This window comes from Pseudophryne corroboree, chromosome 8 (assembly GCF_028390025.1).
Source record: "Pseudophryne corroboree isolate aPseCor3 chromosome 8, aPseCor3.hap2, whole genome shotgun sequence".
NCBI lineage: Eukaryota > Metazoa > Chordata > Amphibia > Anura > Myobatrachidae > Pseudophryne > Pseudophryne corroboree.
The window spans coordinates 313,561,017-313,586,536 of record NC_086451.1 but is presented as its reverse complement, the minus strand read 5'-3'; the positions used below and the strand labels follow the sequence as shown (position 1 = coordinate 313,586,536).

At 49.1% G+C, this 25,520-nt stretch overlaps 1 protein-coding gene across 1 annotated transcript in view; it reads left to right on the top strand.

The window, feature by feature from the left end:
• TMEM185A (transmembrane protein 185A) overlaps nucleotides 1–25,520 on the top strand; it is a 90,464-nt gene that overhangs the window by 51,050 nt on the left and 13,894 nt on the right. The window contains exons 3-5 of the mRNA XM_063937392.1: nucleotides 21,058–21,268; nucleotides 23,023–23,106; nucleotides 23,220–23,396. Of these exons, the coding sequence (XP_063793462.1) occupies nucleotides 21,058–21,268; nucleotides 23,023–23,106; nucleotides 23,220–23,396 (472 nt within the window). The remainder of the gene's footprint in view (nucleotides 1–21,057; nucleotides 21,269–23,022; nucleotides 23,107–23,219; nucleotides 23,397–25,520) is intronic.

Genomic DNA, 25,520 nt, shown 5'->3' with positions numbered 1-25,520 from the left:
AAAATGCAGCTCATTTCTGCTTGCATCTCTATGGAAGGGTGCATACAATAACAAAGTTATCTTGCCCATATAACTTGTGTATTAGTAGTAACAATTAGTAGTAATTGAGGTTGAAAAGAGGCAAATTGCCCATCGTGGTGTTCGGGGTTCCGATGGCAAGCATTCACATTTGTATGTTCACTATTCTAATTATTTAATATCCCTTTTTTCTCTTACGTCCTAGAGGATGCTGGGGAGTCCGTAAGGACCATGGGGTATAGACGGGCTCCGCAGGAGACATGGGCACTCTAAGACTTTAGATGGGTGTGAACTGGCTCCTCCCTCTATGCCCCTCCTCCAGACCTCAGTTAGATCCTGTGCTCAGAGGAGACTGGATGCACTACAGGGGAGCTCTGAGTTTCTCTGAAAAGACTTTAGTTAGGTTTTTTATTTTCAGGGAGCACTGCTGGCAACAGGCTCTCTGCCTCGTGGGACTGAGGGGAGAGAAGCAGACCCACTTTCCTGGACTGATGGGCTCTGCTTCTTAGGCTACTGGACACCATTAGCTCCAGAGGGTCGGAACACAGGTGTCGTCCTCGCTGTTCGTCCCGGAGCCGCGCCGCCGTCCTCCTCACAGAGCCGGAAGATAGAAGCCGGCTAAGTGTATGAAGTAAGAAGACGTCAAAGGCCGCAGAAGACTTCAGTTCTTCAGAGAGGTACCACGCAGCAGTCGCGCTGCGCGCCATTGCTCCCACACACACACAAGGCACAGCAAGGGCGCAGGGGGGGCGCCCTGGGCAGCAAGAATTACCTCACATAAAACTGGCACCATTATTAGATACTGCGGAGGCAGTATATTATTAAAACCCCTGCCAGTATAAAAAAATGAGCGGGACCGAAGCCAGCCGTCAAGGGGGCGGGGCTTGATCCTCCAGCACTAACCAGCGCCATTTTCTCCACAGCATGCTGCAGAGAAGCTGCTCCCGGACTCTCCCCAGCTGAACAAGTAACAGGGGACAAAAAACGAGGGGGGCGCACATTTATTTGGTGCAAATTATATATATATAAGGCTGGGACTTTGTTTTCAGTATCTAGGGGCGCTGGGTGTGTGCTGGCATACTCTCTCTCTGTCTCTCCAAATGGCCTTATTGGGGGGCTGTCCCCATATTCATATATCCCAGTGTGTGTGGGGGTGTCAGTACGTGTGTGTCGACATGTCTGAGGTGGAAGGCTCGTAGAGGGAGGATGCAGAGCAGATGGTGGTGGTGTCTCCGTCGGCACAGCCGACACCTGATTGGTTGGATATGTGGAATGTTTTAAATGCTAATGTGACCTTATTACATAAGAGATTGGACAAAGCAGAGTCCAAGGAAAAAGCAGGGAGTCAATCCATGGTTTTGGCTGTGTCACAAGACCCCTCAGGGTCCCATAAACGTCCCTTTTCCCAGATTGCAGACACTGATACCGACAAAAAATTCCGAGTCCAGTGTTGACTATGATGATGCAAGGTTACACCCAAGGGTGGCCAAGAGTATTCAATATATGATTATTGCAATAAAAGATGTTTTGCATATCACGGAGGACCCCGCTGTCCCTGACATGAGGGCCTGCATGTTTAAGGAAAAGAAACCTGAGGTAACGTTTCCCCCATCTCATGAGCTGAACGCTTTATTTGAAAAGGCTTGGGAAACTCCAGACAAGAGACTGCAGGTTCCCAAGAGAATTATTATGGCGTATCCTTTCCCCTCAAAGGATAGGTTACGGTGGGAATCCTCACCCACGGTGGACAAGGCCTTAACGCGCTTGTCCAAAAAGGTTGCACTACCGTCCCCGGACACGGCAGCCCTCAAGGATCCTGCGGATCGCAGGCAGGAAACTACCTTTCTCTAACGTCCTAGTGGATGCTGGGGACTCCGTAAGGACCATGGGGAATAGACGGGCTCCGCAGGAGACTGGGCACTCTAAAGAAAGATTTAGTACTACCTGGTGTGCACTGGCTCCTCCCTCTATGCCCCTCCTCCAGACCTCAGTTAGAATCTGTGCCCGGCCAGAGCTGGGTGCTTTTAGTGAGCTCTCCTGAGTTTGCTAATAAGAAAGTATTTTAGTTAGGTTTTTTATTTTCAGAGAGCTTCTGCTGGCATCAGACTCTCTGCTACGAGGGACTGAGGGGAGAGAAGCAAACCTACTAACTGCGGCTAGGTTGCGCTTCTTAGGCTACTGGACACCATTAGCTCCAGAGGGTTCGAACACAGGATCTTAACCTTGGTCGTCCGTTCCGGAGCCGCGCCGCCGTCCCCCTCGCAGAGCCAGAAGTCAGAAGCCGGCAGAAGCAAGAAGACATCGAAATCGGCGGCAGAAGACTCCTGTCTTCACATGAGGTAGCGCACAGCACTGCAGCTGTGCGCCATTGCGCCCACACTACCCACACACTCCGGTCACTGTAGGGTGCAGGGCGCAGGGGGGGCGCCCTGGGCAGCAATTAGGATACCTCTTGGCAAAAAGACACATATATACAGCTGGGCACTGTATATATGTACGAGCCCCCGCCATTTTATTACACAGACCCGGGACAGAAGCCCGCCGCTGAGGGGGCGGGGCCTTCTTCCTCAGCACTAACCGGCGCTATTTTCTCTCCACAGCTCCGCTGAGAGGAAGCTCCCCAGGCTCTCCCCTGCAGTATCAAGGTAGAAAAAGGGTAAAAAGAGAGGGGGAGCACATAAATTTAGGCGCAAATTATCATAAACAGCAGCTACTGGGTAAACACTAAGTTACTGTGTAATCCCTGGGTTATATAGCGCTGGGGTGTGTGCTGGCATACTCTCTCTCTGTCTCCCCCAAAAGGCGTTGTGGGGTCCTGTCCTCCATTAGAGCATTCCCTGTGTGTGTGTGGTGTGTCGGTACGTTTGTGTCGACATGTTTGACGAGGACGGTTAGGTGAAGGCAGAACAAGTGCAAGTGAATGTGGTGTCGGCGCCGACACCTGATTGGATGGATATGTGGAAGGTGTTAAATGATAACGTAAGCTCCTTGCATAAAAGGTTAGATAATCAGTCAGGGTCTCAACCCATGTCTGATTCTACAGCTCAGAGGCCGTCAGGGTCTCAAAAGCGCCCACTATCCCAGTTGGTTGACACAGATGTCGACACGGATTCTGACTCCAGTGTCGATGACGATGATGCAAAGTTGCAGCCTAAAATGACTAAAGCCATCCCGATACATGATTATAGCAATGAAGGATGTATTGCACATATCGGAGGAAAACCCTGTCCCTGACAAGAGGGTTTATATGTTTGGGAAGATAAAGCAAGAAGTGACTTTTCCCCATTCACATGAATTAAATGAGTTATGTGCAAAAGCGTGGGATTCCCCGGATAGGAAAGTACTGATTTCCAAAAGATTACTTATGGCGTATCCTTTCCCGCCAACGGACAGGTTAAGCTGGGAATCCTCCCCTAGGGTAGACAAAGCGTTGACACGCTTGTCTAAGAAGGTGGCCCTGCCGTCACAGGATACGGCCGCCCTAAAGGATCCTGCGGATAGGAAGCAGGAAGGTATCCTGAAGTCTGTTTATACACATTCTGGTACTCTTCTAAGGCCAGCAATTGCTTCGGCCTGGATGTGTAGTGCTGTAGCAGCGTGGACAGATACTCTGTCTGAGGAGATAGATACCCTGGACAGGGAGACTATTTTACTAGGGCATATCAAAGACGCTGTCCTATATATGCGGGATGCCCAGAGGGACATTTGCCTGCTGGGCTCTAGAATAAACGCAATGTCGATTTCTGCCAGAAGGGTCCTATGGACTCGGCAATGGACAGGTGATGCCGACTCTAAAAAAACATATGGAGGTGTTACCTTATAAGGGTGAGGAATTGTTTGGGGACGGTCTCTCGGACCTAGTTTCCACAGCTACGGCTGGGAAGTCAAATTTCTTGCCATATATTCCCTCAGCCAAAGAAAGCACCGTATTACCAAATGCAGTCCTTCCGTTCACAAAAAAGCAAGAAAGTCAAAGGTGCACAGTGTTCGCAAAAACGCGCTATGGCGCGTATTTTACCCCAAAACGTAGGATGAGGACTCACTTTTTAATAATGGGAGGGTCCCCGGGGACGCGCTCCGCTGAGATGCACTTTGGCGCTTGCTCTGACTTTACTTGTCAGACGTGCGCGTCAGGCGGCTGCTGCTGGGCGGGAGGACGCAGACAGAACCACGCCCCCGCTGAGAGGAGCGAGGGACTGCACAATCATGCCGCCGACCACGGGAAGCCGCAGCGCCCCCGCTGAGAGGAGGCTCGAGAGAGCCGGAGTCTGTGTCAGAGCCGGAGCCACCGCCGGGTGACATTACTCGGCAGAGATGAAGTTTGCCGGACCCACCACCAGGGGACAGCTCCCTGCAGTGCAGAAATTGAGGATGCAGGTAGGGCGCTGGGACAGTGGGGAAAGAGTGTGCAGGGCCAGGCAGAAACTGCAGCATGCCAATGCTCCCTTCACAGTGTCTGCCCCTTCTCCAGCCCAGTGTCCCCCAGCATTACTAACCCTGCCAGCAGAGCGTTTCCCCCTTCCCTCCCCATCCAGTCCACTGTGCCATCTCACTGCCCTCCCATCTAGAACCCCCAATCAGTCCAGACACACTGATCCCCCCCAACCCAGTGTCACACCCCTATCTCACTGCCACCTTCCCACCCTGCTCAGTGCCTCCCCATTCATAGTGTCCCCCCATACAGCCCAGTGTCCCCCACCATCTCATGGACTCCCTCATCCCAGTCTCCCCTCCCCCAACCAGCCCCCTGCCCCCATCTCACTGCCCCCTCAGCAAGAACCCCACCAGCCAGTCCCATTACAGTGCCCCCTCATTCATTCCAGTGTACACCCTTCTACTGCTTAAGGGCCCTACACATTTAACGATCCGCGCCGAGCTGCCCGACGGCGGATACAGCCGACGGGCGACCCGACGGTGGGGGGCAGTGACGGGGGAGTGAAGTTTTTTCACTCCCTCCGTCACCCGGCTCCATAGAAGTGCAGGCAAATATGGACGAGATCGTCCATATTGGCCTGCATTCACAATGGAAGGGGCACCAGCGATGAACGAGCGCAGGGCCGCGCATCGTTCATCGCTTGTGCCTCCACACTGAAAGATATGAACGGTATTTCATTCATTAATGAACGAGATCGTTTGTATCTTTCAGTCAGATCGACCAGTGTGTAGGGTCTCTTAGTGATCCTGCATCCAACCACCATCTCGCTGCCCCCTTCCCATCCAGACCAGTGCTTTACCTGGCGCAAAGTGTATAATGTGCTCTGCCTAGCGCAAAGTGTATAACGTGCTCTGCCTGGCGCAATGTGTATGACGTGCTCTGCCTGGCGCAAAGTGTATAACGTGCTCTGCCTGGCGTAATGTGTATGACGTGCTCTGCGTGGCGCAATGTGCATGACGTGTTCTGCGTGGCGCAATGTGTATGACGTGCTCTGCGTGGCGCAATGTGTATGACGTGCTCTACCTGGCGCAATGTGTATAACGTGCTCTACCTGGCGCAATGTGCATGACGTGCTCTGCGTGGCGCAATGTGTATAACGTGCTCTACCTGGCGCAATGTGAACTGGCACTATTATGTGGTCACGCCCCTTCCCCATGAAGCCACGCCCCTAATTTTTAGCAGCGCGCCTTCGGCGCGCAGTCCTTGCTTCCATGCTTTGGAGAATGGGAGGGGGAGCACCTATTCACTTTCTGCTGAAGGGCACCAAAGTGTCGGTGCAGGGTGTCCTGTATGCTACACAGCGCAGCAGCATTGTCACCCCCATCCTCCCCCTTGCAACACTTTTTAGTGTCCAAATCAAGTCTGTGTGTTTTTATATTTGAATCATTAATACGATTAAAAAGAGCCTTCATTCTGATGGGACCCAGAAAAGGACAGGTAGGACCCCAATTTTTTTAAAGTGAGGGGTCCCTGGGACCCACTTTTTTTTTGGCTCAACGCGATCACTGGGTGCATCCTTTCTTGCCAGAGGCAGGGGTAGAGGAAAAAAGCTGCACCATGCAGCTAGTTCCCAGGAACAAAAGTCCTCCCCGGCTTCCACTAAATCCACCGCATGACGCTGGGGCTCCACTGGCGGAGCCAGGAGCGGTGGGGGCGCGTCTCCGAAATTTCAGCCACCAGTGGGTTCGCTCACAGGTGGATCCTTGGGCTATACAAATTGTGTCTCGGGGATACAAGCTGGAATTCGAGGTGACGCCCCCTCACCGTTACCTAAAATCGGCCTTGCCAGCTTCCCCCATGGAAAGGGAGGTAGTGTTGGCAGCAATTCACAAGCTATATCTCCAGCGGTAGTGGTAGTGAAGGTTCCCCTCCTTCAACAGGGAAGGGGTTACTATTCCACTATGTTTGTGGTACCGAAAACCGGACGGTTCGGTCAGACCCATTTTAAATTTAAAATCCCTGAACATTTATCTGAAGAAATTCAAGTTCAAGATGGAATCGCTCAGAGCGGTCATTGCAAGCCTGGAGGAAGGGGATTTTATGGTGTTTCTGGACATCAAGGATGCGTACTTGCATGTCCCCATTTATCCACCTCATCAGGAGTACCTCAGGTTTGTGGTACAGGACTGTCATTACCAATTCCAGACGTTGCCGTTTGGCCTATCCACGGCACCGAGAATATTTACCACGGTGATGGCGGAAATGATGGTGCTCCTTCGGAAGCAAGGGGGTTACAATGATCCCGTTCTTGGACGATCTCCTCATAAAGGCAAGGTCCAGGAAGCGGTTGCTAATCAGCGTAGCACACTCTCAGGAAGTGTTGCGACAGCACGGCTGGATTCTGAATATTCCAAAGTCGCAGCTGATTCCTACAACGCGTCTGCCCTTCCTGGGCATGATTCTGGACACAAACCAGAAAAAGGTGTTTCTCCCGGAGGAGAAGGCTCAGGAGCTCGTGACTCTGGTCAGGGACCTCCTAAAACCAAAACGGGTGCACGCGAGTCCTGGGTAAGATGGTGGCGTCATACGAAGCCATTCCTTTCGGCAGGTTCCATGCGAGGATCTTTCAGTGGGATCTGTTGGACAAGTGGTCCGGATCGCATCTTCAGATGCAATGGCTGATCACCCTGTCCCCTAGGGCCAGGGTGTCTCTTCTGTGGTGTCTGCAAAGTGCTCACCTCCTCGAGGGCCGCAGGTTCGGCATACAGGACTGGGTCCTGGTGACAACGGATGCAAGCCTCCGAGGATGGGTGGCAGTCATTCAGGGAAGAAACTTCCAGGGGCTGTGGTCAAGTCAGGAGACTTGTCTGCACATCAATATCCTGGAACTAAGGGCCGTATACAACGCCCTGAGTCAAGCGGAGCCTCTGCTTCGAAACCAACCAGTGCTGATTCAGTCAGACAACATCACTGCAGTGGCCCATGTAAACCGCCAGGGCGGCACAAGAAGCAGGGTGGCAATGGCAGAAGCCAGCAGGATTCTTCGTTGGGCGGAGAATCACGTACTAGCACTGTCAGCAGTGTTCATTCCGGGAGTGGACAACTGGGAAGCAGACTTCCTCAGCAGGCACGACCTCCACCCGGGAGAGTGGGGACTTCATCAAGAAGTCTTCACGCAGATTGCAAATCGATGGGAACTGCCACAGGTGGACATGATGGCGTCCCGTCTCAACAAAAAGCTAAAAAGGTATTGCGCCAGGTCAAGGGACCCTCAGGCGATAGCTGTGGACGCACTAGTAACACCGTGGGTGTTCCAGTCGGTCTATGTGTTTCCTCCTCTTCCTCTCATACCAAAGGTGCTGAGACTTGTAAGAAAAAGAGGAGTGAGAACAATACTCATTGTTCCGGATTGGCCAAGAAGGACTTGGTACCCGGAATTGCAAGAAATGCTCACAGAGGACCCTTGGCCTCTGCCTCTCAGACAGGACCTGTTGCAACAAGGGCCCTGTCTGTTCCAAGACTTACCGCGGCTGCGTTTAACGGCATGGCGGTTGAATGCCGGATCCTAGCGGAAAAAGGCATTCCGGATGAAGTTATTCCTACGCTGATAAAGGCTAGGAAGGACGTGACAGCAAAGCATTATCACTGTATATGGCGAAAATATGTTGCTTGGTGTGAGGCCAGGAAGGCCCCTACAGAGGAATTCCAGCTGGGTCGATTCCTGCACTTCCTACAGTCAGGAGTGACTATGGGCCTAAAATTAGGGTCCATAAAGGTCCAGATTTCGGCCCTATCCATTTTCTTTCAAAAAGAACTGGCTTCACTGCCTGAGGTTCAGACGTTTGTTAAGGGAGTGCTGCATATTCAGCCCCCTTTTGTGCCACCAGTGGCACCTTGGGATCTTAACGTGGTGTTGAGTTTCCTGAAATCCCACTGGTTTGAGCCACTTAAGACCGTGGAGCTAAAGTATCTCACGTGGAAAGTGGTCATGCTGTTGGCCTTAGCTTCGGCTAGGCGTGTGTCAGAATTGGCGGCTTTGTCATGTAAAAGCCCCTATCTGGTTTTCCATATGGATAGGGCAGAATTGCGGACTCGTCCGCAATTTCTGCCAAAGGTGGTGTCATCCTTTCATTTGAACCAACCTATTGTGGTGCCTGCGGCTACTTGTGACTTGGAGGATTCCAAGTTGCTTGACGTAGCCCGGGCTTTGAAGATTTATGTGACCAGAACGGCTGGAGTCAGGAAGACTGACTCGCTGTTTGTCCTGTATGCATCCAACAAGCTGGGTGCTCCTGCTTCAAAGCAAACTATTGCTCGCTGGATCTGTGGCACGATTCAGCAGGCTCATTCTGCGGCTAGATTGCCGCATCCAAAATCAGTGAAAGCCCATTCCACAAGAAAGGTGGGCTCTTCTTGGGCGGCTGCCCGAGGAGTCTCGGCATTACAGCTTTGCCGAGCTGCTACTTGGTCGGGTTCAAACACATTTGCAAAATTCTACAAGTTTGATACCCTGGCTGAGGAGGACCTGGTGTTTGCCCATTCGGTGCTGCAGAGTCATCCGCACTCTCCCGCCCGTTTGGGAGCTTTGGTATAATCCCCATGGTCCTTACGGAGTCCCCAGCATCCACTAGGACGTTAGAGAAAATAAGATTTTACTCACCGGTAAATCTATTTCTCGTAGTCTGTAGTGGATGCTGGGCGCCCGTCCCAAGTGCGGACTTTCTGCAATACGTGTATATAGTTATTGCTTACTAAAGGGTTATGTTATGTGGCATCAGTTGAGTGATGCTTGTTTGTTGTTCATCCTGTTAACTGGGTATGTTATCACAAGTTGTACGGTGTGATTGGTGTGGCTGGTATGAGTCTTACCCTGGATTCCAAAAATCCTTTCCTTGTACTGTCAGCTCTTCCGGGCACAGTTTCCTTAACTGAGGTCTGGAGGAGGGGCATAGAGGGAGGAGCCAGTGCACACCAGGTAGTACTAAATCTTTCTTTAGAGTGCCCAGTCTCCTGCGGAGCCCGTCTATTCCCCATGGTCCTTACGGAGTCCCCAGCATCCACTACGGACTACGAGAAATAGATTTACCGGTGAGTAAAATCTTATTTAAAATCAATTTATACGCATACGGGTGCCCTGCTCAGACCGGCAGTAGCGTCGGCATGGGTGGGTAGCGCAATTGCAGCGTGGACAGATAACTTGTCATCTGACATTGACACCCTAGATAAAGATAGTATTTTGTTGACCTTGGGTCACATTAAGGACAGCGTTGTATATGAGAGAGGCTGCGAGAGATATTGGGCTGTTGGGTTCAAGAGCCAATGCCTTGGCAGTTTCTGCTAGAAGGTCCCTGTGGACCCGTCAATGGACAGGTGATACGGATTCAAAGAGACATATGGAGGCTTTACCTTACAAAGGTGAAGTTTTATTTGGGGAGGGCCTCGCGGACCTGGTTTCCACAGCTACCGCGGGTAAGTCTTCTTTTTTGCCTTATGTTCCCCCACAGCAAAAGAAAACACCTCAATACCAGATGCAGTCCTTTCGGTCGCATAAGTTCTGAAAGGGTCGGGGCTCTTCCTTCCTCGCCAGAGGTAGAGGGAAAAGAACACCAGCTACGGCTAGTTCCCAGGAACAGAAGTTCTCCCCGGCCTTTACAAAATCCACCGCATGACGCGGGGGCTCCGCTGAGGGAGTCCGCACCGGTGGGGGCACGTCTTCGGCTCTTCAGCCAAGTCTGGGTTCAGTCGGATTTGTATCCTTGGGTGGTCGAAATTGTATCCCAAGGCTACAAACTGGAGTTCGAAGAGGTGCCTCCACGCCGATTTTTCGAATCGGCCTTGCCAGCTTCTCCCCCAGAGAGGGAAATAGTTTCAGCTGCCATACAAAAGGTGTGTCAACAGCAGGTGATTATAAAGGTTCGCCTAGCGCAACAGGGGAAAGGGTTTTATTCAACCCTATTTGTGGTCCCGAAGCCGAATGGCTCGGTCAGACCATTTCTGAATCTAAAATCCCTGAACCTGTATTTGAAAAGGTTCAAATTCAAGATGGAATCTCTCTGGGCAGTGATCGCCAGCCTGGAAGGGGGGAATTTTATGGTGTCACTAGACATAAAGGATGCATACCTTCATGTCCCCATATATCCGCCTCATCAAGCGTACCTGAGATTCGCTGTACAGGATTGTCATTACCAGTTTCAGACGTTGCCGTTTGGGCTTTCCACGGCCCCGAGGATTTTCACCAAGGTAATGGCGGAAATGATGGTGTTCCTGCGAGAGCAAGGAGTCACAATTATCCCATACTTGGACGATCTCCTGATAAAGGCAAGATCAAGAGATCAGTTACTGAAAAGCGTGTCTCTCTCCCTGAGAGTACTACAACAACACGGCTGGATTCTAAATCTGCCAAAGTCTCAGTTGATCCCGACGACTCGGCTGGCATTTTTGGGCATGGTTCTGGACACGGAAAAAAAGAGGGTGTTTTTCTCCCAATGGAAAAAGCCCAGGAACTCCAGAAGATGGTCAAGGACCTGCTTAAACTAAAAAGAGTGTCAGTTCATCAATGCACTCGAGTATTGGGAAAGATGGTGGCGGCCTACGAGGCCATTCCGTTCGGCAGGTTCCATGCGAGAACTTTTCAGTGGGACCTTCTGGACAAGTGGTCAGGGTCCCATCTACAAATGCATCGGAGGATAAGCCTGTCCCCCAGGGCCAGGGTCTCTCTCCTGTGGTGGCTTCAGAGTGCTCACCTTCTAGAGGGTCGCAGGTTCGGCATTCAAGATTGGGTTCTTGTGACCATGGACACGAGCCTCCAAGGATGGGGAGCAGTCACGCAAGGGAGAAATTTTCAGGGAATATGGTCAAGCCAGGAGGCTTGTCTACACATCAATGTGTTGGAATTAAGGGCCATATACAACGGCCTACAACAAGCGGAGAGTCTTCTTCGCAACCTACCCGTTCTGATTCAGTCAGACAACGTCACAGCAGTGGCGCATGGAAACCGCCAAGGCGGGACAAGGAGCAGAGCAGCAATGGCAGAAGCCACCAGGATTCTTCGCTGGGCGGAAAATCATGTAAGCGCTCTGTCAGCAGTCTTCATTCCGGGAGTAGACAACTGGGAAGCAGACTTCCTCAGCAGACACGATCTCCATCCAGGAGAGTGGGGACTTCATCAAGAAGTCTTTGCAGAGGTAACAAGTCGTTGGGGACTTCCTCAAATAGACATGATGGCGTCACGCCTCAACAAAAAGCTTCGGACGTATTGTTCCAGGTCGAGGGACCCTCAGGCAGTGGCGGTGGACGCCCTAATGACACCATGGGTGTTTCAGTCGGTCTATGTGTTTCCTCCACTGCCACTCATCTCAAAAATATTGAGAATCATAAGACGAACAAGGGTGCAGACAATACTCATTGTTCCAGATTGGCCTCGAAGGGCCTGGTATTCAGATCTTCAGGAAATGCTCACAGAAGACCCGTGGCCTCTTCCTCACAGGGAGGACCTGTTACAACAGGGGCCCTGTGTGTTTCAAGACTTACCGCGGTTACGTTTGACGGCATGGCGGTTGAACACCAGATCCTAGCTAGGAAAGGTATTCAGGGGGAAGTCATCCCTACTCTAATCAGAGCTAGGAAGGAGGTAACGGCAAAGCATTATCACCGTATCTGGAGGAAATATGTATCTTGGTGTGAAGCCAAGAATGCTCCTACGGAAGATTTTCAGCTGGGTCGTTTTCTCCACTTTCTACAGACAGGAGTGGATATGGGCTTTAAGTTAGGCTCCATTAAGGTGCAGATTTCAGCCTTATCTATATTCTTTCAGAAGGAATTGGCTTCTCTCCCAGAAGTCCAGACTTTTGTAAAGGGAGTGCTGCACATCCAACCTCCTTTTGTGCCCCCAGTGGCACCGTGGGACCTTAACGTGGTGTTACAGTTCCTTAAATCACATTGGTTTGAACCTCTTCAAACGGTTGAATTAAAATTTCTCACTTGGAAAGTGGTCATGTTGTTGGCCTTGGCATCTGCGAGGAGGGTGTCCGAATTGGCGGCTGTGTCTCACAAGAGCCCCTATCTGATTTTCCATGAGGATCGAGCAGAGTTGAGGACTTGTCCTCAATTTCTACCTGAGGTGGTGTCGTCGTTTCATATGAGCCAACCTATTGTGGTGCCTGTGGCTACGGGTGACTTTGGAGGATTCCAAGTCCCTTGATGTAGTCAGGGCCTTAAAAATTTATGTAGCCAGGACGGCGCTCCTGCTTCTAAGCAGACTATTGCTCGCTGGATCTGTAACATGATTCAGCAGGCTCATTCTACGGCTGGATTGCCGTTACCAAATTCTGTAAAGGCCCATTCCACTAGGAAGGTGGGCTCTTCTTGGGCGGCTGCCCGAGGCGTCTCGGCATTACAGCTTTGCCGAGCAGCTACTTGGTCGGGTTCAAACACTTTTGCTAAATTCTACAAGTTTGATACCCTGGCTGATGAGGAACTCATTTGCTCAATCGGTACTGCAGAGTCATCCGCACTCTCCCGCCCGGTCTGGAGCTTTGGTATAATCCCCATGGTCCTAGGACGTAAGAGAAAATAAGATTTTAAACCTACCGGTAAATCTTTTTCTCCTAGTCCGTAGAGGATGCTGGGCACCCGTCCCAGTGCGGACTATTTCTGCAAGGCTTGTATATAGTTGTTGCTTACATAAGGGTTATGTTACAGTTGAGATCAGTCTCTGGCTGATGCTGTTTTGTTCATGCTGTTAACTGGTTTGGTATGTACCAGGTTGTACGGTGTGTATGGTGTGGGCTGGTATGTCGCCCTTAGATTAACAAAAATCCTTTCCTCGTACTGTCCGTCTCCTCTGGGCACAGTTCTCTAACTGAGGTCTGGAGGAGGGGCATAGAAGGAGGAGCCAGTTCACACCCATCTAAAGTCTTAGAGTGCCCATGTCTCCTGCGGAGCCCGTCTATACCCCATGGTCCTTACGGAGTCCCCAGCATCCTCTACGGACTAGGAGAAAAAGATTTACCGATAGGTTTAAAATCTTATTTTCTCTGACGTCCTAGTGGATGCTGGGAACTCCGAAAGGACCATGGGGAATAGCGGCTCCGCAGGAGACTGGGCACAACTAAAGAAAGCTTTTAGGTCACCTGGTGTGCACTGGCTCCTCCCACTACGACCCTCCTCCAAGCCTCAGTTAGATTTTGTGCCCGGCCGAGGTTGGATGCACACTAGGGGCTCTCCTGAGCTTCTAAAAAGAAAGTATATAATTAGGTTTTTTATTTTACAGTGAGACCTGCTGGCAACAGGCTCACTGCAGCGAGGGACTAAGGGGAGAAGAAGCGAACCTACCTGCTTGCAGCTAGCTTGGGCTTCTTAGGCTACTGGACACCATTAGCTCCAGAGGGATCGACCGCATGGAACTGGCCTTGGTGTTCGGTCCCGGAGCCGCGCCGCCGTCCCCCTTACAGAGCCAGAAGCAAGAAGAGGTCCGGAAAATCGGCGTCAGAAGACATCAGTCTTCACCAAGGTAGCGCACAGCACTGCAGCTGTGCGCCATTGCTCCTCATACACACTTCACACTCCGGTCACTGAGGGTGCAGGGCGCTAGGGGGGGGGCGCCCTGAGCAGCAATAAAAACACCTTGGCTGGCAAAAATACCACAATATATAGCCCCAGAGGCTATATATGTGATAATTACCCCTGCCAGAATCCATAAAAAAGCGGGAGAATAGTCAGCGAAAAAGAGGCGGAGCTATCTCCTTCAGCACACTGGCGCCATTTCTCCCTCACAGCTCCGCTGGAAGGAAGCTCCCTGGCTCTCCCCTGCAGTCTACACTACAGAAAAGGGTAAAAAAGAGAGGGGGGGGCACTAAATTTAGGCGCAGTATATATAACAGCAGCTATAGGGGACATAATTCAGTTAGTCCCTGCATTATATAGCGCTCTGGTGTGTGCTGGCATACTCTCACTCTGTCTCCCCAAAGGGCTTTTGTGGGTCCTGTCCTCTGTTAGAGCATTCCCTGTGTGTGTGCGGTGTGTCGGTACGGCTGTGTCGACATGTTTGATGAGGATAATGATGTGGAGGCGGAGCAGATGCCTATAGAAGGGATGTCACCCCCTGCGGGGCAGACACCTGAGTGGATGGACTTATGGAAGGAATTGCGTGCACGTGTCGACTCCTTACACAAAAAATTTGACGACATGCCAAATGCGGGACAGCCGGCTTCTCCGCTCGTGCCTGTCCAGGCGTCTCAAAGGCCATCGGGGGCTCTAAAACGCCCGCTACCTCAGATGGCAGACGCGGATGTCGACACGGATACTGACACCAGTGTCGACGACGATGAGTCTAGTCTAATGTCCACTAAGGCCATTCGTTGCATGATTGAAGCAATGAAAGAGGTGTTACAAATTTCTGATATAAACCCAGGTACCACTAAAAAGGGTATTATGTTTGGGGAGAAAAAACTACCCGTAGTTTTTCCCCCATCAGAAGAATTAAATGAAGTGTGTGAAGAAGCGTGGGCTTTCCCTGATAAAAGATTGGTAATCTCTAAGAAGTTACTAATGGCGTTCCCTTTCCCGCCAGAGGATAGGTCACGTTGGGAGACACCCCCTAGGGTGGATTAAGCGCTCACACGTTTGTCTAAAAAGGTGGCACTACCGTCTCCGGATACGGCCGCCCTCAAGGAACCTGCTGATAGAAAGCAGGAGGCGATCCTGAAGTCTGTATATACACACTCAGGCATTATACTTAGACCAGCTATTGCGTCAGCATGGATGTGCAGTGCTGCCGCTGCGTGGTCAGATTCCCTGTCAGAAAATATTGACACCCTAGACAGGGACACTATTCTGCTAACCATAGAGCATATAAAAGACTCAGTCTTATACATGAGATATGCACAGAGGGAGATCTGCCGGCTGGCATCTAAAATAAGTGCATTGTCCATTTCTGCTAGGAGAGGCTTATGGACTCGCCAGTGGACAGGGGATGCAGATTCAAAAAGGCACATGGAAGTTTTGCCTTATAAGGGTGACGAGTTATTTGGGGATGGTCTCTCTGACCTAGTTTCCACAGCAACTGCTGGGAAGTCAGCATTTTTACCCCATGTTCCCTCACAGCCTAAAAAGGCACCGTTTTATCAGGTACAGTCCTTTCGGACTCAGAAAAACAGGCGTGGAAAAGGCGGGTCCTTTCTGTCCAGAGGCAGAGGTAGGGGAAAAAGGCTGCAACAAACAGCAGGTTCCCAGGAGCAAAAGTCCTCCCCCGCTTCTTCCAAGTCCGCCGCATGACGGTGGGGCTCCACAGGCGGAGCCAGGTACGGTGGGGGGCCGCCTCAAAAATTTCAGCGATCAGTGGGCTCGCTCACAGGTGGATCCCTGGATCCTGCAAATAGTATCTCAAGGGTACAAACTGGAATTCGAGGCGTCTCCACCCCACCGGTTCCTAAAATCTGCCTTGCCGATTACTCCTTCAGACAGGGAGGCTGTGCTAGCGGCAATTCACAAGCTGTATTCCCAGCAGGTGATAATCAAGGTGCCCCTACTTCAACAAGGACGGGGTTACTATTCCACACTGTTTGTGGTACCGAAACCGGACGGTTCGGTGAGACCCATTTTAAATTTGAAATCCTTGAACACATACATAAAAAAATTCAAGTTCAAGATGGAATCGCTCAGGGCGGTTATTGCAAGCCTGGACGAGGGGGATTACATGGTATCCCTGGACATCAAGGATGCTTACCTGCATGTCCCCATTTACTATCCTCACCAGGAGTACCTCAGATTTGTGGTACAGGATTGCCATTACCAATTCCAGACGCTGCCGTTTGGACTCTCCACGGCACCGAGGGTGTTTACCAAGGTAATGGCGGAAATGATGATACTCCTTCGAAGAAAGGGAGTTTTAATTATCCCGTACTTGGACGATCTCCTAATAAAGGCGAGGTCCAAGGAGCAGTTGTTGGTGGGAGTAGCACTATCTCAGGAGGTGCTACACCAGCACGGTTGCATTCTGAATATTCCAAAATCACAGCTGGTTCCGACGACACGTCTACTGTTCCTGGGTATGATTCTGGATACAGTCCAAAAAAAAGTGTTTCTCCCGGAGGAGAAAGCCAAGGAGCTGTCATCTCTAGTCAGAGACCTCCTGAAACCAAAACAGGTATCGGTGCATCACTGCACGCGGGTCCTGGGAAAGATGGTGGCTTCTTACGAAGCAATTCCTTTCGGCAGGTTCCATGCCAGAATCTTTCAGTGGGACCTGTTGGACCAATGGTCCGGATCACATCTTCAGATGCATCGCCTAATAACCCTGTCTCCAAGAACCAGGGTGTCTCTGCTGTGGTGGCTGCAGAGTGCTCATCTTCTAGAGGGCCGCAGATTCGGCATACAGGACTGGGTCCTGGTGACCACGGATGCCAGCCTTCGAGGCTGGGGGGCAGTCACACAGGGAAGAAACTTCCAAGGACTATGGTCGAGTCAGGAGACTTCCCTACACATAAATATTCTGGAACTAAGGGCCATTTACAATGCCCTAAGTCAGGCAAAATCCCTGCTTCTACACCAGCCGGTACTGATCCAGTCAGACAACATCACGGCAGTCGCCCATGTAAATCGACAGGGCGGCACAAGAAGCAGGATGGCAATGGCAGAAGCCACAAGGATTCTCCGATGGGCGGAAAATCACGTACTAGCACTGTCAGCAGTGTTCATTCCGGGAGTGGACAACTGGGAAGCAGACTTTCTCAGCAGGCACGACCTCCACCCGGGAGAGTGGGGACTTCATCCAGAAGTCTTCACGCTGATTGTAAATCGATGGGAACGGCCACAGGTGGACATGATGGCGTCCCGCCTAAACAAAAAACTAGAGAGATATTGCGCCAGGTCAAGGGACCCTCAGGCGATAGCTGTGGACGCTCTAGTGACACCGTGGGTGTACCAGTCAGTTTATGTGTTCCCTCCTCTGCCTCTCATACCAAGGGTACTGAGAATAATAAGAACACGAGGAGTAAGAACAATACTCGTGGTTCCGGATTGGCCAAGACGAGCGTGGTACCCGGAACTTCAAGAGATGATCTCAGAGGACCCATGGCCTCTGCCGCTCAGACAGGACCTGCTGCAGCAGGGGCCCTGTCTGTTCCAAGACTTACCGCGGCTGCGTTTGAACGCCGGATCCTGAAGGAAAAGGGCATTCCGGAGGAAGTCATTCCTACGCTGATTAAAGCCAGGAAAGATGTAACTGCAAAGCATTATCACCGCATATGGCGGAAATATGTTGCTTGGTGTGAGGCCAAAAAGGCCCCAACAGAGGAATTTCAACTAGGTCGATTTCTGCATTTCCTACAAGCAGGAGTGACTATGGGCCTGAAATTAGGCTCCATTAAGGTACAGATCTCGGCTCTGTCGATTTTCTTCCAGAAAGAACTAGCTTCACTACCTGAAGTTCAGACGTTTGTGAAAGGAGTGCTGCATATTCAGCCCCCGTTTGTGCCTCCAGTGGCACCTTGGGATCTCAACGTGGTGTTGAGTTTCTTAAAATCACATTGGTTTGAGCCACTTAAAACCGTGGATCTAAAATATCTCACGTGGAAAGTGGTCATGTTATTGGCCTTGGCTTCAGCCAGGCGTGTGTCAGAATTGGCAGCTTTGTCATGTAAAAGCCCTTATCTGATTTTCCATATGGATAGGGCGGAATTGAGGACTCGTCCTCAGTTTCTCCCTAAGGTGGTATCAGCTTTTCACTTGAACCAACCTATTGTGGTGTCTGCGGCTACTAGGGACTTGGAGGATTCCAAGTTACTGGACGTAGTCAGGGCCTTGAAAATTTATGTTTCCAGGACGGCTAGAGTCAGGAAAACTGACTCGCTATTTATCCTGTATGCACCCAACAAACTGGGTGCTCCTGCTTCTAAGCAGACTATTGCTCGCTGGATTGGTAGCACAATTCAGCTGGCGCATTCTGCGGCTGGACTGCCGCATCCTAAATCAGTAAAAGCCCATTCCACAAGGAAGGTGGGCTCATCTTGGGCGGCTGCCCGAGGGGTCTCGGCTTAACAACTTTGCCGAGCTGCTACTTGGTCAGGGGCAAACACGTTTGCAAAATTCTACAAATTTGATACCCTGGCTAAGGAGGACCTTGAGTTCTCTCATTCGGTGCTGCAGAGTCATCCGCACTCTCCCGCCCGTTTGGGAGCTTTGGTATAATCCCCATGGTCCTTTCGGAGTTCCCAGCATCCACTAGGACGTCAGAGAAAATAAGATTTTACTCACCGGTAAATCTATTTCTCGTAGTCCGTAGTGGATGCTGGGCGCCCATCCCAAGTGCGGATTGTCTGCAATACTTGTACATAGTTATTGTTAACTAAAGGGTTATTGTTGAGCCATCTGTTGAGAGGCTCAGTTGTTTTCATACTGTTAAACTGGGTATAGTATCACGAGTTATACGGTGTGATTGGTGTGGCTGGTAGGAGTCTTACCCGGGATTCAAAATCCTTCCTTATTATGTCAGCTCGTCCGGGCACAGTGTCCTAACTGAGGCTTGGAGGAGGGTCGTAGTGGGAGGAGCCAGTGCACACCAGGTGACCTAAAAGCTTTCTTTAGTTGTGCCCAGTCTCCTGCGGAGCCGCTATTCCCCATGGTCCTTTCGGAGTTCCCAGCATCCACTACGGACTACGAGAAATAGATTTACCGGTGAGTAAAATCTTATTATTTACAACATGAGGAACATTGCCCCACATATATTTGGCTGCAGAGCTTTGGTAAACAGATTTGTTGTATGCTTTATTTTTTTACTCATTCAGTCACATTTATAGCCCAAAGTTATCTAATTCTAATGGAGAGTCATGTACAGTATCTTTATGACCGGTTTATGGTAAACCTACAATTCAATGAAGCCGTATGAGTATGGAACACAGTACTGTTTAGGTTTGTCACATACTTTGTAATCCATTTTTCATATTGACCATTATGTAGTGCACATACAAGCAACAATCATGTAAGATCCGATGTGCCCTTAAACAGCAGTATATATATATATATATATATATATATATATATATATAAAAAAAGAAGAGCTAGTTTTCAGCCATGTAATAAACAATGTTTCGTACGTGGTCCCATTTACTGCTCCGGGATATGATGTATCCTTGGTGCAGCAGTGACAATCTCCGGAGCTGATCCGATGCGCATGGGACCGTGCATCACGTCAGAATCGAAAGTAAATGGCACACGATTTTACACTTTTCACACGATTTCTTGGCCCGATGGGTGAAAATTGTGTAGAAAAGGGCAAAATCATACTAATGCATGGGGGCCTTTAGAATTGTGCTTTAAAAAGGCGTATAAGATTATTCTATCTAAACATGGCATTGCCTAGTGGCTATGGGGACTCGGTGAGCTCTGGAGAAAGAGGGACCGCAAGAGAATTCAGTTATTTCTCTGCGGTATCCTTCTTCTTAAGGGCCCTACACACAGCGCGATCCGCCGCCAAGCTGCCTGGCGGCGGATACTGCTGATGGGTGACCCAGGGGGGCAGTGACGGGGGGAGTGAAGTTTCTTCACTCCCCCCGTCACCCGACTCCATAGCAGTGCAGGCCAATATGGACGAGATCGTCCATATTGGTCTGCATGCACAAGCGCAGGGGCACAAGCGCTTGTGCCTCCACACTGAAAGATATGAACGGTATCTTGTTCAGATCTTTCAGTCATATCGCCCAGTGTGTAGGGCCTATTACATAGGAGTGATGTTCCTAAGAAAGGAGTTATCACTGCTTATACATAGACCCCATAATGTGGCAATGATTTTGGTGTTTTAACAACTTTTTACAAAACTTTTGTTCAAAGGCAACCACGGTGAAAGAGTACCGCAAACCAAGTTAAACATTTGTGAATCATTGGAAGTGTCCGAGCAATCAGCAGATATGGGCAATTGCACCTGCAGCTGTTGAAATTGATAGCTGCAGGTATCAGAATGGTCAGTACAACTGACCGTTCACACACACTGCGTATTATATCAAAGCGCAGTCTTACAGATATCTGTGCCGATAATGACAGGGGCGCATAGCTCCCCTGTCATTTGCCGGCAATCATGCCTGTCTTACATGAGGGTGAAGCGGTATCAATCTACTCTGCTCTGGTACACATCTCCCCCATATCGGAGGATCATACATCAACCCCTAAGCCCCATGTTATAAATATTTCTATCAGACATTACACAGTACCGGTGTCTGCCCTGCTTCCTAGGAGCTGTGCAAATTCAGACGAATTTGGAGTTATTGAAGGTGGTTATCTGCTGGCAAAAGGAACCCGGTGTTCTAATTAAGAGAGAAAAGATCCTCACTTAAATACACAGTAATTGGTTGGGTAATACAGGCTAGTTTAAAATCTAAACCTACCTTTTGTGGCATTAGTTTTAAAAGATTTAAAAGATGAAGAGACATAAGTACTTTTATTGCCAAATTACAGTATGTGGTGACATTTATTGGCTTGCTGGATACACTACACCAGAATCAATTAATGAAACTAGACAGGGACTGTAGTTCACAAAAAATGACACTATTTGTGTGTTTCATTTAGATCTAAACAGAAATACCCAGAAAGGTGGACATATCTTTTGAATGTGTTGATGTACTTCTTCTTTACATGTATTACCAGTAACTCATGTTTTCTTTCTGACACTGCAGGGCAGAAGGGGAAACCTGCGTGGAGTTTAAAGCCATGCTTATAGCAGTGGGGATTCACTTACTGCTTCTGATGTTTGAAGTTCTAGTGTGCGACCGAATTGAGAGAGGAAACCAATACTTTTGGCTCTTAGTTTTTATGCCGCTGTTCTTTGTGTCTCCGGTTTCAGTTGCCGCGTGTGTCTGGGGTTTCCGACACGACCGGTCTCTGGAAGTAAGTAAAATTGACAAAATTAAAATGGCTTATATAATTAATGTTTATTGTATATGATCGTGTTACTGGCACAGGGGCACAGTAATTCTGTATTATTATTGTCTGGATCACTGTAGAAAGAAAAGAGAGGAGTTGCAGAGTCAAAACAATTATTAATCTCTTCGTTTTTGTGGATATTCTTATATATTTGTTAACATTTTTCCATTGTTCTGCTACTTTTCTGCATGCAAAAGAAGATGATAGCCTGATCTAAAACTCAGATGTGTCCTCATACACTGTGGCTTTAGTTGAGCTAAATAGCCCCCTTTGGGGCTGAGCGTATTTCTTGCTCAGAATGGGCATCTTATTCACATAGATAAAACAGTTGTAAGTGACAAAACTTTGTTGATAGATTACACAGAGCAATTTGATCTGGGCAGCATGGATGATGTAATGGTTAGCATTACTGCCTCACAGCACTGAAGTCTTAGGTTTTGTTCCCACCATGGCCCTAACTGGAGTTTGCATGTTCTCCCTATGCTTTTGTGGGTTTTCCTCCAGGTACTCTGGTTTCCTCCGACACTCCAAAAATATACTAGTAGTTTACCTGGTTCTCAATAAAAACTAACCTGTGTGTGTATGTGGTAGGGAATATTAGGCCTAATTCAGATCTGATCACAGCAGCAAAATGTTTCTCTAATGGGCAAAACCATGGGGGTAATTCAGAGTTGATCGCAGCAGCAAATTTGTTAGCAGTTGGGCAAAACCATGTGCAATGCAGGGGGGAACAGATATAACATGTGCAGAGAGAGTTAGATTTGGGTGGGGTGTGTTCAAACTGAAATCTAAATTGCAGTGTAAAAATAAAGCAGCCAGTATTTACCCTGCACAGAAACAAAATAAACCACCCAAATCTAACTCTCTGCAAATGTTATATCTGCCACACCTGCAGTGCACATGATTTTGCCCATCTGCTAACAAATTTGCTGCTGAGATCAACTCTGAATTACCTCAACCCCCCCCCCCCCATGTGCAGTGCAGGTGGGGTGGATATAACTAGCAGAGAGAGTTAGATTTGGGTGGGATGTGTTCATACTGAAATCTAAATTGCAGTGTAAAAATAAAGCAGCCAGTATTTACCCTGCACAGAAACAAAATAACCCACCCATCAGCAAGATACAGGGCACTCACCAGTCATTGTAGAAAATCAGTAACGTTTGAATCCTTTAGTCTCCCGAACAGCAGAACAGATCTTTATGTCCTAACACATGATGTCAAAAACATAACTTCCATCAACGTTACGGTCCCTTACAAGACCATTATCAAGGTCACCCTCAAAACCTCTGCCATCTCAAGATACTAATAAGGTACCGAAATGTTGACGGAAGTTATGTTTTTGACATCATTGGCGGAGTGTAATTAAATCCGAGATCGCTGGAGGTGCAGGATGCCTGCCAATCTCGGACACTTTTTAAAGGGGCAGTCACGTACATTGCAGAATTATGCCTTGTAAGTGATTGCCCCTTTAAAACAAAAACATCCGAGAACAGCCGACATCCCGCACCTCCGGCGATCTCGGACTCCATTACATCCCGCCACATGTGTTATGACATGAATTTCTTGCAGCTGTATCCTGGTTAGTAAATAGATCCTCTTATTGGTCTCTCTCTAGTATTTCTCGGGCACTCCATTGTTACCATAACCTTGCCTATCATAGCATGGATGTCTTTTAGAAAGTCTCAATTCAGTTAAGTTTTGATGTTTTCTCTTTACAGTTGGAAATCTTGTGCTCTGTTAATATATTGCAGTTCATATTCATTGCACTAAGACTTGACGGCATCATTACTTGGCCATGGCTAGTAAGTATTTTCCTTCATTCCATTTTTTAAACCATATTAGAGCTGTAAAGTATAATTAATTCCATATGCAATAATCATTTATTTTGTCACTTAACCAATGTTTTTCTGTGTAGGTGGTTTGTGTACCCCTATGGATTCTGATGTCTTTCCTGTGCTTGGTAGTGTTGTATTATATTGTGTGGTCTGTCCTCTTCTTACGCTCCATGGATGTCATAGCAGAACAAAGGCGGACTCATATCACCATGGCAGTCAGCTGGATGGCTATAGTTGTGCCATTGCTCACGTTTGAGGTATTTTATGATTTTATTGCATTAGATAATAAAAATGAGTTGGTGAATGTTATTTCTTAAACCACTTAACTGACAAATTATACGAAAAACCGCTCAGAAAAATAATTTTATATTAATGAGTGAATTAGTTGTAGAATGTGTATTTAACCTTATTCCAAATGATTTTAGTAAAAAATAAAATCAAAAAATCCAAACATCGGATCATTGGTCGCCAACACCGTGACCATCGGAACCATCTCGGCTTTTATTTTGAAAGCCGGGACAGCCACCAGTTACACAGGGGAGGGGCGGGGGGGTTCATTTAGACTTCCCCAGCTATTGTATGAAGCCGATGGGTGGGAGGTCCTGCCGTGCTGACCGATCAGCAGCAGCGGAGGAAAGTTTCTCTTCCCTGCTTCTGCAAACACTCTCTATCTGACTGGTCGCATCCTGTGCGACCAGGTCAGATAAGACACTTGCTGGTATGGTCGCATCATGCCAGGCAAGTGGTTAATTGTGTATAAGGATTGATTGTTTGCACAACTTAGAAATAAAAAATATATCTGGGTTACAGCCTTAAAATAAGTAGTAGAGATGGTTTAAGCTGCTTGTTAATTCAACCATTAATGTGTTTTCTGTTTAAATAGTTTTTCTCTAGCATCCATAAGGGATGTTGGGGACAGAATTAGTACGATGGGGGTATAGACAGGTCCAAAGGAGCCAGTGCACTTTAAATTTCTTCAACTGGGTGTGCTGGCCCCTCCCCTCTATGCCCTCTCCTACAGGCAGTTTAGAAAAAAGTGCACTCAGGAGAGGATGCACACTGTGCAGCTCGAGTTTTTTTTCTTCCATTTCATTTAAAACTTTTGTTTGTTTCGGTATGCTGTTTGGGCAACAGCATACCTGCGCCGTGGGAGTTGGGGGTGGGGGGGTGGGGGAGAGACGGTCACTGGCCTCATAAGGTGCAGAGCTGCTTCTCCGCTTCTGGACCACTGTCCTGTTGTGCTGTTTGCTCAGCGGGGCACTGCACCTTGGCTGTCGCAGCCGCAGATTGCCGCACACCCCTAACAGAGCCTGAAGGTGATCGTCGTGGTGAGTAGAAACTGGGGGCCCCACTAGGGGGGCCCCCGGTTCATTATGTGGCAGATGCGTGGGTGAGGCGTACGGGTCCCTCCTGGGGGGGACCTGGGGGTGCCCCTGCGTGAGACTGTCAGGAGGTATGTTGTACCAAGCATTTATGTGAGGCTACACAGCCTGTGGAGACATTGCCAGTATAAAAATCTTATAGTAGCTCCGGCGCCATAGCGGGGGTGGGGGGGTGGAGCTACATCAGAGCAGGCTCAGCTGCATTTTGGCGTCTTCCTCTGCTTAAGCGAGAAGCAGCAGCAGCAGCCGCCTCATACAGCTCCTCAAACGGCCGCCTCATATAGCTCCAAACGCTGGTACTAGGTGTAGAGGGGGAGAGCCGCTATTAGTGCACAATTTACAGATTATCTGTACAGCAGTATCACTGTTTTATTGTACTACATAAAACGCTGACAGTCTCACTGGGGCTGTGCAGCATTGGGTGCGCCGGGGTCCTCTCTTCTGTGTCTCCTCTCACATGCAATATGGCAGGCTTGTATTGTATTCAGTCTGTGTTGTATGTGTATATTGTCTGTATTTCATTATGGTGAAACAGAAGTTATGCAGTGTATGTAATGCCAGATTCTCCCCTCTTTAATCTGGCTCCATATCATGTGAGCAGTGTAGTCAGTCATCACAAAATGCTGATAACAACATGAGGGAGAGTCCAGAGCCTTCCTGGCTGGGGGCTATAAAAACTATGATGTCGGATATGTCATCTCAGCTCACTGCCGATGCCAATAAAACACAAGAACTGCAACAAGCAGTGGCTAACCTAACTGCTAAGGCTGATGCTTCCCATCCCCCGCTGTCTACAAGTGCACAAAAACATGCTTTACCTGCAATCCTATCAGATTCTGATGATGATGTACAGGCGTATGGGGATGATGGGGACCCCATTAGTGGGGATTCCACCCCTACACAGGGTATAGAAACCCTCATATTGACTATACGGGATGTGTTAAAGCTCCCGCTGGAGGAAGCTACTAACCAGCAGTCATTTTTCCTCCCACAAGACAA